This window comes from Pogona vitticeps, chromosome 1 (genome assembly GCF_051106095.1).
Source record: "Pogona vitticeps strain Pit_001003342236 chromosome 1, PviZW2.1, whole genome shotgun sequence".
Classification (NCBI taxonomy): Eukaryota; Metazoa; Chordata; class Lepidosauria; order Squamata; family Agamidae; genus Pogona; species Pogona vitticeps.
The window spans coordinates 11,871,196-11,883,949 of NC_135783.1; the positions used below are offsets into that span (position 1 = coordinate 11,871,196).

The window sequence follows — 12,754 nt, forward strand, 5'->3', positions numbered from 1 at the left end:
GATATCTGTAGTTGCCTGTGTGAGGTTTAAGAATCAGGTTAATCTTCAGTTGGTATGATGATGCTTCATGCAGTCTGCAAATAGCATCCAGGAATGGCTTTAGCAAAGAATGCAACACCATGGACTAAATTCAGCTGGTGATTCAGCCAATTCAAGTAGACCCACTGAATCAGTGGGATTTACGTAAGTAGCTCATCACCATTCAGCAGTCGCTGCTGTGGGTCAGCCGTAGCTGTGACTAGCAGTTAAATTCAGACCCGTGTTTTGTATCTGTCTGCCATTGTTTAAACATAGTTGTAGAAGGGATAGGCATATTAGTCTGTGCAAGCCTTATAGGTGGAGACAAAATAAAAAGTAAAAAAAAAGACAAAAACATGGTGGCACCTTAAAGACTAACTTTTATATATTTTTTAATATGAGCTTTCATGGACAAATCCTATTTATTTATTTATTTATTTATTTATTTATTTATACATACATACATACATACATACATACATACATACATACATACATACATACATACATACATACATACATACATACCCCCGCCCATCTGGTCTATTCGACCATTCAAAAATTCATCAGACACAAGAGGCTAAAGAAACATTAAAAAATATAGAAGTTGGTCTTTTTTTAACTTTATATTTTTATTTTGTTTTCACTGATAATGTTCTGAATGTGTCATGTTTTATCCTGAAGTTAGACAAAACACTGCAGATTTTAATAAAAATTTTAAAGTTCTCCCCATGTAGCTTCTGTTACTCTTTATTACAAAAGTACTACAGTAGTAACTTTTCCATCAAGTACCAAATGTGTTAAGACTACTGATTTTCCCAGAATCTCCTTGAATAAGATAGTGAGTTATAACCACTATTATTACTCTGTTACTCTATTACCCATAGACTAAACTTCTTTAAACTATAATCGGTTGAGAGAAAACATAAATATGTCACACCTAATAAGTATATTAAATAGCTTATTAGAAAGAATTAAGGCCTAGCAAATAACATCAGTTAAGCTGCATCAGGGGTACAAAATACAATGGCTGTATTTGACGGTCTAGCTTTCCCTTGTACCATGTGGTACTGCTTTGCATATTTTGATTACATTAGTAGTTATAAACATAACAATGCAAAAATGCACCACTCCTGTGGCATTTTAGTACTTGTCATATAATCAGTTCACAGTTTTGGGAAAGACTAGGTGGTGGGGGTGGGGGTGAGTGAGTTGCAGTTCAATCCCAGATCCAAACCAAATACTCTTCTTTGCACCCTTCAAATTTAAATAAATCTGGGGGTGGTAGAAAGTTTGATTGGCATCTTCGTACTGCAAAGCCAATATACACTGCGGGGTCCAGCTCTTCCCTGATCCACTCTGGGGCATTCACACAGTCTTTAGACTTGCCCTCATCTTCCTACTTCCCTTCAACTGCCACCAGTTCTTCCTCTGCCTTTCCTTTTATTTTCTTGGTGAGATACTTCCTTGATCAATTTTTTAATGCTTGTCTTGTTCAACCACCCATTAGGATCGCCCCAGTTTCTTGGCTCCAGGGGAGAGTTCATTCCCAGGAAAAGGGATCCAACCATGCCATGGAGGGCCAGTGAGGCATGGCATAAGACCCTTCCTGAGTGTCCACACTCACCCACTCACACGGGAGTTACTGTGGATTGCATCCAGATTCAATTGCCGGGATTCCCAATAGTGAAAAAAAGATTTCCTAGCAGATGATATTTCCGTTGCCTTAGATTCTGAAAAGCTGCAACTAATTAGAGAATATAGTTTTACTTTAAATCTGATTATAATAATGAAGTTGAATGCATCTCAAGAAGTGGGCTACATTCCATTAAATCTTCTGCCCGACAAAGCATGTTCCTGTCCAAGTGCCAAAAAGCTCCTTGTTTCTGCAGCAGACTAACATAGCTTCCCTCTCTGGGCATTAAACTACCTTATGTTGAGTCATAGGTAACTATCTAGAGTGGTCAAAAGACCAGATAGGCGGAATGAATGAATGAATGAATGAATGAATGAATGAATGAATGAATGAATAAATAAATAAATAAATAAATAAATAAATAAATAAATAAATAAATAAATATCTTATGCTGAGCACAGTAAACTATCTTATGTTGAGTCAGACTAATTTTTCCAGTTTAGATCAGTGTTGCCAACTTAGGCCGGTAGCAGCTCTACAAGATTACAGACAGGATTCTTTTCTAGCCCTGTTTGGCAGTCCCCACTATTCCTTAGTGATTTTCCCATTCAACTAATAATCAGACCCAAACTTGTATACTGTAGATCCTATAATTAACTAGAAGATCAATGCCTTCAGGGTGCTAAAGCTATGTAGAGTAGGCTGTGATGGAGGTAAGGTTTTTACTGTAACATGAACCCCTGCAAGCATGGCTATTGCCAATGACAATGTTAACAGTCAGCTGTTAACAGTGATGGGGGGCAGTGAATCATTTGGAATGCCACCTTAGAGGTTCCATTTTGAGTTTCATAGTTGATAGCAGGGTGGAAAATTAATGATTTTTAAAAATTATATTGATTTAAATAATGATTTAAATAAACACATTTTTATTTAAATCATCACGTAATGTTTTATTTAAACCACATCCACCCTGTTTGATAGTTATCAGTAAGTCTATAAATTTGTCTAATAACATCCTCCCTCCACCCTAAAACTAATTATATGGGAGCCTATCATCCAGCTTGTGGCAGTAAATTTTCTCAAATCAATTAATAATCCAGCAGATTAATTGACTACAATTGTAATCAAATATTTTACCCAGCAGTTGATACTTTGCCTTCATGCAGGGCTTAATTGTCTTTCTGACCTTTTCAGAAAGAAAGAAAAAGAGAGACTGCTAGTCTTCACAGTACAGTAATTTCTAGTTTGAAAATGGCAGTCAGCTGTGTTTTACTTCCTCACACCAAAAATGTCAGCCAGTCCAATTCATTTCAGTCCTAATGTATAATTTAGACCCTGCTTAATTAATATTTAAAGGAGTGTCAAGTAGGTTATTGGGAGAAAAGCATTAATATATGCATTAGGAGCATTGCTTTTGTAAAGGTGGTTTATACCTTTTACTCCATAGAAAATGCTGCTACGTGTTTAAAATAAGCTGTGGATGTTTTGTGCCCCAGACTTCATTGCATGCATTTTTAGTTAGATATTACGGACCTCCACGGCTGGAATCCTGGTAGTGTAACTACATAAGGCAATAATTCAGCCAGAAATGATAATCTTTAATTTAAGATTATTCCTTCATCCTGAGGGTCTCAAAGGCTTCCCTAGGTCAAAGGGGGTCCCTGGGGAGACTCAGAATGGGGGAGGGGTTCAGAAGTTTTAAATTAAATAAAGGTTTAATGATGCAGGCTGATGATGTCATTGCCATTTAAACCCTCATAGTGATGCAAGAGGATTTCTGCACATGTGGTATCAGATTGCTGCAACATGTATATCCCATACACCAGAGGTTGTCAACCCTCGGTCCATGGCCTGGTGCCAGTCCGTGCCCGAGTGCCCACACGAAGGGGTGGGCAGGCGAGCGTGCAGGCGCCCCTGCACATGTGCGAAGGGGTGGGAGAGCGCTCACGCTGGTGCTGGCTCCCTCACCACTTCGTGTATGCACCTGAGAGTGTGCATGCACCCGTGCGGGGGCTCTCCACCTTCCTCAGATTGGCAACCGCTGCCATACACAACTTGATATGTACCAGGTTTTTTAAAAAAAGCTATGGATTTTTGCCTCTGACTGATAAAAGCATTTGCAGACAGGGCTGAAGCAGAAATACATTTCGGACTCTAAAAGTCTGAGGAATTGGGTGGCTCATAATGCATACCAAGGGTTTAAAATGACATAGATTTTAGCTAATGTTGTTCATTAGCATTGTTTCATTCTATTTGAGAATGCCTTAAAACATTCCATTCTTGCTACAGTATGGTAAGCTGGCAGTCTTAATAAATTTGGAGTTCTTTTGTAGATTGAATTATCCTAGTGAGTTCATGCAGTACGTCTGTAGTGTTGTTCATGTATAATTTAAATCTTTCTAACAAAGGGAATTTCACAAATTATGCCCCATTTTATAAGAGCCCTTTATCTGTTATGCTTCTCATAGATCCTCCCAAGTTGAATGGGCCTCTGCCTAACAAACAGAAGATTATTGTACTAATCTTTTACCAGCATTCAGACCTAGACATAAGTGGAATGAATAATCAGTTCTTCCTGCCTTTTGTTTTTTGTTGAGTCATCTTCCCCTGCTTAAATTCAGAGCTTGGAAATGATCCTGTTTCTATACTACATCTCCCAGAACCCCCCAGCTCACATGACCACTGGCTGTGCTGACTGGGAATTTCTGGGAATTGTAGTGCAGAAAGCAGTTTTCTCAAACCTTAAATCATCAAATTGAAGGCTTCGGGTTCTTTTCCTTGTAGATTTTAACTTCTGTTCAAATGACTCTTGATTATAGCATGTTCCTAGAAGTTTAAATTTATTGAGTTACAATTCTGTCTTAACTTTTACTATAAATAAGTACTCCATTGTCAACCTATGATTGCTCTGGGGATACCCAGTGGACCACTTCCCCTATTTATGCCAAATAACTGACAATTTTAATGGAAGCTCAATTAATGTGGCTGAAATCCTGTTGGAGAGATGCTTACTGCATAATGGGGATGATGTCATAATCAGCTGCAAATTGCTGCTGATTAAAGACTTTTCCCCCCAATTTTGTGGTAACACACCTCTGTCTCATTGCATGCAAGCCGCGCTTACTGAAAATTGAAAAAGAGTCTTTAATAAGCAGCAATCTGTCATTGATTGATGACATTTCTTTTGTTCAGGCAGAGTTGTGCAATAGGATTTTGGCCATAGTGTGTTAAATTGCTTTCAAAGTGTATAGCTCAGAGTTCTTTAGGGAACAAAGAAGTATATAAAACGTTATATCCATTTTTTTTTTTTGGCTGCATAACTGTGAAGATTTCTCTCTTATCAGAAATCTTCCTGTTCATGCTTTTTTCTCTTCCATGACACTCAGTGGCATAAGTTCGTAGTCCCTTCTAGGAACTAACTCAGACCTCCTTAGAATCAGCTTCAGCAAATTTGCTGTGTCACAGGCATTTCAGACCATGTGCTTGCAACTGCCTAGGCATGTTTTTCAGCTGTGGTGGATTGAGAGTTCATTAAATGGGTGATCTTCTGTTTTGGGTTTATGCTGATTGAATTTTAATTGATTTCCAAATAATTTATATTATATCATAGTCCACTTTGAAATCTTTATAGAGGGAAGGACTGTCTGTCTATCTTTAAATAATTCATCCAGAAATCTGAAATTGACATCTGACATTTATTTTCTATGGCATTCTGGGAAAGATACTTAGCTTCTTTAATTAGGTAGTAGATTCCAGTTAAGTTGTAGCAACCCTTTCTGTAGCCTCATTGCAGCTTTACAGATACATTCACAAGTTTACTGACTTTCCAGTCCTCACAATATCTGTGCCACTTACATTTGGCCTAAACTTTAAAATGAATCCTCAGGCTAACGTGGCACATTATAAATTCTGGTCCTACCAAAGGTTCTCTTTTATCAAATATATACACCACGACTTCCTGGATGCAGTTCAGTCTCCTGAGAACCATTAGCCAGAACTATAGTGGAGATCTGGTGCCACCTACTGTTCATAACTTGGAAAATCATTTCCTTAACTCCATTTTATGCTTGCAGAATACAAGGTTGTAAAATGCTTTCCTTTATCTAAAGATGGCTTACCTTTATCTAAGGATAACATTTATTTCTGGATAAAGGTATTGTCTACTCTTGCATTTGTATTTTGTACTGAATGCACGGCTTCCTTTTGTTTCAGTGGAAATACTTATGGTTGGTTTACCAGCAGTTAAAGATTTACTAAACTAGGAACCTAACAGCATAATTTGAAAAGTTGTTTTCCTGAGCTGAAAGAACTTGCTGTTCTCAAGCCACAAATGTAATGTTATACAACAATATTAAAACTTTAAAAACATTAAAAATAGGCAATATTATAATAGGCAATATTCAGGATTATGTTAGTAATTAAAAAATGTAATGATTCTTATTTATTTATTGTTTGTTTGTTTGTTTGTTTGTTTGTTTGTTTGATTTGATTTGATTTGATTTGATTTGATTTGATTTATACCCCGCCCATCTGGCCTAAAAGACCACTCTAGGCGGCTTTTATATATTATAGGGTCCCTTACAGCTCTGCACGTATATGATGATGGTGATGATTTCCTAGCCATGAAATGAAGTTTTGCAAATTATGAGTAAATATATAGACCCTGGATGATTACTCTCTTCTTAGCTAAATATGATGTTCTGAAAACCTCTGTAGGACAAGGTTTTTGTACCCAAATAGGTTTTGTTTATGTGCCTATTCTTTCGACTGCTTTGTTTATCCGATAATACTCGACAATTACGGTTTGTTCTTTCTTTATTGACCTCTAGGTTGCCTGCTTATTTTCTTTCTCCTCTACATTTGGGCGGCTGATTGATGTGTAACCAGAGATAGTATAAGTGTGATAAGGAAAGGCTAGTGTATAGAGCGTAAGTAACTAAGTGAAAAGATTTTGAGATTCACTTTGTTGATTATCTAGGGGTGAGCGATCTGTCACTTTAGACCCAGATTTGGCTCTTGGATAATTATATGCAGCTGTTGGTCTAATTTCAAAAACCTTCTGCAGGTAAATAATTTAGGCCCCTGCAGTAGCAGTTTGTCTCTTCCTCCACCGTCTGATGATTTAGGAGCGAAAAAGAAATCAGTGTCCCAGAGTGTGAACTGGCTCACATTCTTCTGGTTTTGGCCTACCCACTTCTCTCAACATATGTTCCTTGACGGATTATCTCTGAGGGAACATGCTCCTCTACAGAAGGTGTTCTAAGTTTCATGGAGTGGGTCCAGCAGGGTCAGTCCATCAATAGATTGCTTCTCTCAGCAGATCCTAGAAAGGGACAATTCCCCTAAGGCTCCCTGCAAACTTGCCTTGAAAGGCCAGGAAAACAGGTTTTTGGCACTGAATGGCTGTGGGGTAGAGAAAGAAGACAATTCTAGATATATTTCCTGATATATGCTCCATATGTTGGTTTCACTTCCCCCTGGTCTGAATGGGCCCGTGAGAAGGACCAAGGACTGGGAGCCTAATGAGCCTATCAGGGATATCCTGCCAACTCTCCTCAGACTAAAGAAATTGCCATACTTGGATGAGTAGTGAAATGATTCAGCCTAATAAGAAAGAAGTCTAGTTGCCATGACTCAACTTCCAGATAACCTCATCTGGATGACTGAGACGCTTCACAGATATGTAGCAATAAGGATGTTGGCCATAACAACCAGCGTGGAGAACCTGTTTCAGAAAAGTAGTTATCTGGTCATAACTGGTTTCATCCTTTACTCCATTCTTAAAGGAGTATCTGTGAGTTACTTTTGGTTAATGGCAGACATTCTGCTAACTGTTAACTTCCTACACAAAGAAGTCCCATTACAGTTTGTGTTGCAGGCACCTTTTCAGAAGCTCTCTTGAGCAGGATTGTGTGAGAACCAAATTGCTTTATCAAAGGCTCTGTGTTAATTTTGCTTTAATTGATTCATATGGCTGCCGGAGTAGGTCTTACGTTGTGGTCACCCTGCAAACTTGTCTTGTGACTGTTATACTGAGTGTTCAACTTCTTTTTTCTCATGGAGGCAGTTCTACATTTTGTTGTTGTTACATGCTGTCAAGCCATGTCTGATTTATGGTGACCCTACAAATCCATGATCTCTGTTGTTAACAGTCCTGCTGAGATCTTGCAAACTTAAGTACATGGCTTCCCTTATTGGGTAAATCTGTCTTATGTTTGGTGTTCCTCTTTTCCTGCTACTTTCAACTTTTCCCAGCAGTGTTGTCTTTTCTGTCTTGTCTTCTGACATGCCCAGCCCAGTAGCTCAAGCTTAGTCATTTTTAACACCGCACTTTACATACTGCTCTATGCTGAAAACTGGAATTTGCATGTGTAAGGGAAGATTGCATTTCATCTTCCCAGCACATCCAAATTCAGAGCATATATGTTTGACCTAGACATCCTATTTTTGTTGGACATGACTATCATGTGATTAGTTCTACTACAGTGGGCCTGTGTTTTTCATCTCATCTTCTGGATTTGTACCAGATGACTTCTTGTTTTCCATTGCAAGATTAGGCTACATTTTTGCAGAAGAAGTGTAACAGATCTCCAAAGATTCAGAAATCAGAGGAATTAGACCCAGGAATTTAATCCAGGATCTAAAATAATAATAATAGGAACTATTGGTTTTGTACCATGGCTGTATTTATAGTCAAAAGTATTCTTCAACATGTTTGTATTTAATGTTCTTTATTTTAACTCTTCCTGCTCCTGTCAAATTCTGCAAATAGGATAAACAGATATAAAGCTTGAATTTGGGTTAAGGTTTTGTGCAGAAGCACAAGGCAAACTTGATATTACTTCCTAGCTCAGCATATGTGAATATATACTCATGAATTTCATGTGAATTTTATTGTATGAGTATACTTTGTATATACTCATGTGAATTTCATTGAATGGGTATACTATGTATATGCTTACAATGACAATAAATTTATTTGAGTAGCCATCAGACAAAAATTATTAACATATATATTTGATTTACATCCCACGTTTCTCCCAAAACTGAGACTTTGGGTATCTCATGGCAGCGATCTTTGTGAAAGCACAAATGATGCTGAACTCAAAGTTGTATTGCCAGCGTTTGGGTTTTTTAGGGTACTGAGATTCTCAAGAGGAAAAAAAAAACCCTCCTTAACAGGCATTGGTGGAGGAGTGTCAAGAAAGCTAGCTTTGTCCCACAAAATATTTATTTACTGTTTTTACTAGGTAATCTTAATGGTCAAATCCCCATTGGGAATGTCTGTGCTAGTGTTAATGCTAATTTATTTTTCAAACTGCTCAAATGATTGAAGCATATGAAATATCTTGATTTTTCTTCTGTGCTGCCTTTTAGGTTGGAATAATTTCTGATATATGTGTCTTCCTGCCAGGAGGATACCACAAACCATTTTTATTTGGACATAAATGCAATGCTTGGTATTCCCCTGTAATAGGAAATCACAGCCCCAATTTTGGGCAAATTAAAAATTCCACAGCTATCTTGTTAATTTAAATCTTGGCTACTGGTAAAAAGCATGATTCTGCATAAGCACCACACAAAAGTTTCAACATTTGTATAGAGTGCAGAATTTACAATCCTGGCAAATCTTTGGGGATAGGGTTTTGGAAGGATGCAGGCAGACAAATCCCCAAAGGAGGGATAGATGGGGTGCCCCAGTAGCCAGACAGTTGGGTTGCTATACCCTACCTGGCTCCTTGATTGCCCTTCTTAGGTAGCAGATGCAAATCTGAGTCAGCCCAATTTTGTAAAGTACAAAAGCGGTATTTTTGTTATCCTATATGAAGGCAGAATCTTGTCATTTGTCACACTTCCAGGCTTCACCCTTTTATCCCCCCTGCAGCGAGGAGGACTAGACACTTGTACTCCAAATCATTGCCCTCCACTTGGGCACCTGCCTGCAGCACTGGTGCAGTGCCATGCACTGTGATGCAGCACTGGCTCAGCTAGCTGTCCCACTGCTGGCATAGCTTTGGTCATCTACCCAGCCTATGTGCCTTGATGCAGAAAATGATAGCGTGATTTAATAGTTCTTCATAGAGCTGTTTGGTTTCTTTTGGAAGTACAGTACTGTTGCAAACGTAGATCTGATCTTGGCATTAAGCTTCAGATCTTTCTAAAGAGAGTTAGGTGCTGACAGGCCAAGTTGTAGTATGTGCTTTTCAGTAGCAGCACCACTACCATCACAACCACTAGTGTGTCTACTGTCCCTTTTTAAAAAGGAAGGTTGGCCAAGGATATAAGAGCCGAAGTTCAGAACCTTTGAGTAAGCATTTGCCATCCGTTGCTGGATAATTTTTAAAAACCTGGAGAAGAGAATGAGAAATGGGTATATGATACTTTTGGAGAAAGTAGTGAGCTGACAAGTCACCTGCTCATATTTCACCCATAAATAGCCATGACAAACTGTTTCTCTGTTTTTCAGTCTCTCTCCCCCCCCCAATTTCCCCACCTATGATATGGGGCCTGTCTTTCAGGATCATTGATATAAAACATACAGGAAACAATTCATATCGTGAAATACATTAGAACATAAGAAGGGCCCTGCTGGATCAGGCCAAGGGCCCATCTAGTCCAGCTTCCTGTATCTCACAGTGGTCCCACCAGATGCCTCTCGGAGCACATGAGACAATGAGATCCCTATCTCCTGATCCCCCTCCCCTGCATCTGGCATTTGGAGGTCCTTTCCTTCTAAGCCTGGAGATTATACATCCCCATCATGGCTTGCAACTGCGATGGATTTTCCCTCCAGGAATCTGTCCAATCCTCTTTTAAAGGCATCTAGGGCAGATGCCATCACCACATCCTGTGGCAAGGAGTTCCACAAACTAACAACACACTGGGTCAAGAAATACTTTCTTTTGTCTCTTCTCACTCTACCAACACTCAATTGGAGTGGATGTCCCTTGGTTCTGGTATTGCATGAGAGAGAAAAGAGGTTCCCTCTATCCCTTTCATCTGTCCCCTGCATAATTTTATACGTCTCAATCCTGTCCCCCCCTCAGGCACCCTATTCTATAGACTAAAGAGCCCCAAACGCTGTAGCCTTTCCTCATAAGGGAGGTGCCCCAGCCCAGTCATCATTTTAGTCACTCTCTTCTGCACCTTTTCCAGTTCCATGATGTCTTTTTTGAGGTGTGGTAACCAGAACTGTACGCAGTATTCCACATGTGGCCTTGCCAGCATTTTGTACCATGGCAATATAATGTTGGTTGTTTTATTTTCAATTCCTTTTTTAATGCTCATTATCATTATCATTGTCCTCGTTATGTGCTGTCAAGTTCCTTCTGACCTATGAAGGTGAATGAATGACATCGCCCCCCCCCCCAATTCTATCATTAACAGGTTTGCCCAGGTCTTATGAACTAACCATCATTGTGGCTTCCTTGACTAGAGCAATCTGCCTCCTGTTACATCTTCCACTTTTCTTAATGCCTTTCTGAGCATTTTTCTAGAAATTGACTGCGCAAATGCATTTGGCAGTTTAAATTTTCATCCAGTTACGGATTTCAGTTTTATTTCATTCTTGCCATATAATAGAAAGTGTATCCGTGAGTGAGCCTGGAAGTGTTGGCTGCACATAGTATAAAAAAAGCTGACTGTGTTTTTGCAGTTATGCCTCTGTGTGTGTGTATGTGTATTCTGTATTGCAGTGTCAGTCTCTTCCTCAGTCTCTCTCCCCCTCTCGCTGGGTTTTGGTACCAGTAGCAGCAGCAGCAGCAGCAAACGGTTGCCACAGTAAGCAGATTGAATTGAGGAATTGGTAGCCTAGTTACAGATTGCACTGCGTCAGTCTGCTCCACACCCAGAAGATGGTCAGGTGACTTGAGTCCTGCAGCAGTTGTGCAGCGGGCGGGCGAGAGTCTGCAGACCTCTACTGGGGGAAGCCTGATGTTTCATCTCTTAGAGGCTTTATTTCTCCCACTGAAGCCTTTCCATTGGCATGCATAATTGATAATCCCAGCTGGAGGGGCAGATCCATTGCGAAGAGAGATGGACAGTCAGCCGAGCAATTGGAAGGATAAGGGTATTTTCAGCTTTACTGTCATTCTTTTTAAGTTTTTAAGGCTGCTGTGGGTTGCCCTTTTGACCAGACAGCCTTATAACCATTGCATGTTAATAGAGGAATAAGATTTTTAAAAGGCATGACAAGCAAAGGGCAACTCTGTGTGGAGAGAAGAAAAATTATTTTAGAAGGTCAGCTCTGAAGAATATCGAAATGTTGAGGGAGTTTGGGGCGGGGAAGGAGAATCTGCTTGACGCTGCAAATGTTTTAGTGGATTAAGCCTTGCCATCTGACGATACAGAACAGCTTGTCTTTGGTATGCTCTGGCTGTACAAATGTCAGAGCTAGCCTCAATTTAGCTGATGTACTGGCTAGAAGACGGTGGCCTTGTTTGTTGTTTCTGTTTTAAGTGCTGTTGTTAAGGTAACATTATTTGTTGGACTAACTGGGCTTTATTTTATGGATGCAGCAGAGTTCCTTTTGCAAAACACAGGTAAAATCTGGAAAATACAGTTCATTCTCCTGTTTCCACAGCCTGTCTCCTCCTTCCTTCTGCCAGGCTATTTTTAGCGGGTCATCCTCATGTTTGTTATTAGGGGAGGGTCTCCTTGATTTACAGAACTGCCTGTCGAGCTTCATTAGCAACTAGCATTGCCTGTTTAAGCAAAGCAGAACAAATAACTGTGATTAAATCACTGACCTTTGTCTTACCAAAGCCCTGTTTTTCTAAACCTCTCTGTTGTGCAAGTGTGAGAATTTATAAGACTATGCCTCATTCCGATTGTAGTGGCAGAACAAAAAACGGCTCTCTTTCGAGGTTTTGATCTGCAAAGCAATAAAGGGCTTAGGTGTGCAGGAGTGACGAATCCAAAGTTCATAACCATGTGTTTCAAAAACATGCGAAATCTTCATAGGTGCATTATTTTCGAATTTGCTTTACTCATCGTTTTCCCGTGTCTCGGGATGTTCACCATTCACAAATGTGAATGGGTATGAAATTGCCTTAATGAATCGAATTATCAGTCCATATAGCTCAATGTTGTGTGCTCTGA

General features: G+C 39.5%; 1 protein-coding gene across 7 annotated transcripts in view; it reads left to right on the forward strand.

The window, feature by feature from the left end:
• Positions 1-12,754, forward strand: part of RTN4 (reticulon 4) — a 69,082-nt gene that overhangs the window by 27,334 nt on the left and 28,994 nt on the right. Inside the window, exon 1 of one of the 7 annotated variants that reach the window (XM_072987403.2) lies at positions 11,320-11,723. The exons of the other annotated variants lie outside the window; for them this stretch is intronic. Coding sequence (XP_072843504.1) covers positions 11,690-11,723 — 34 coding nt within the window. The 5' untranslated portion in view covers positions 11,320-11,689. Of the gene's footprint in view, positions 1-11,319; positions 11,724-12,754 lie in introns of those variants that run through there. 7 annotated transcript variants of the gene reach the window in all.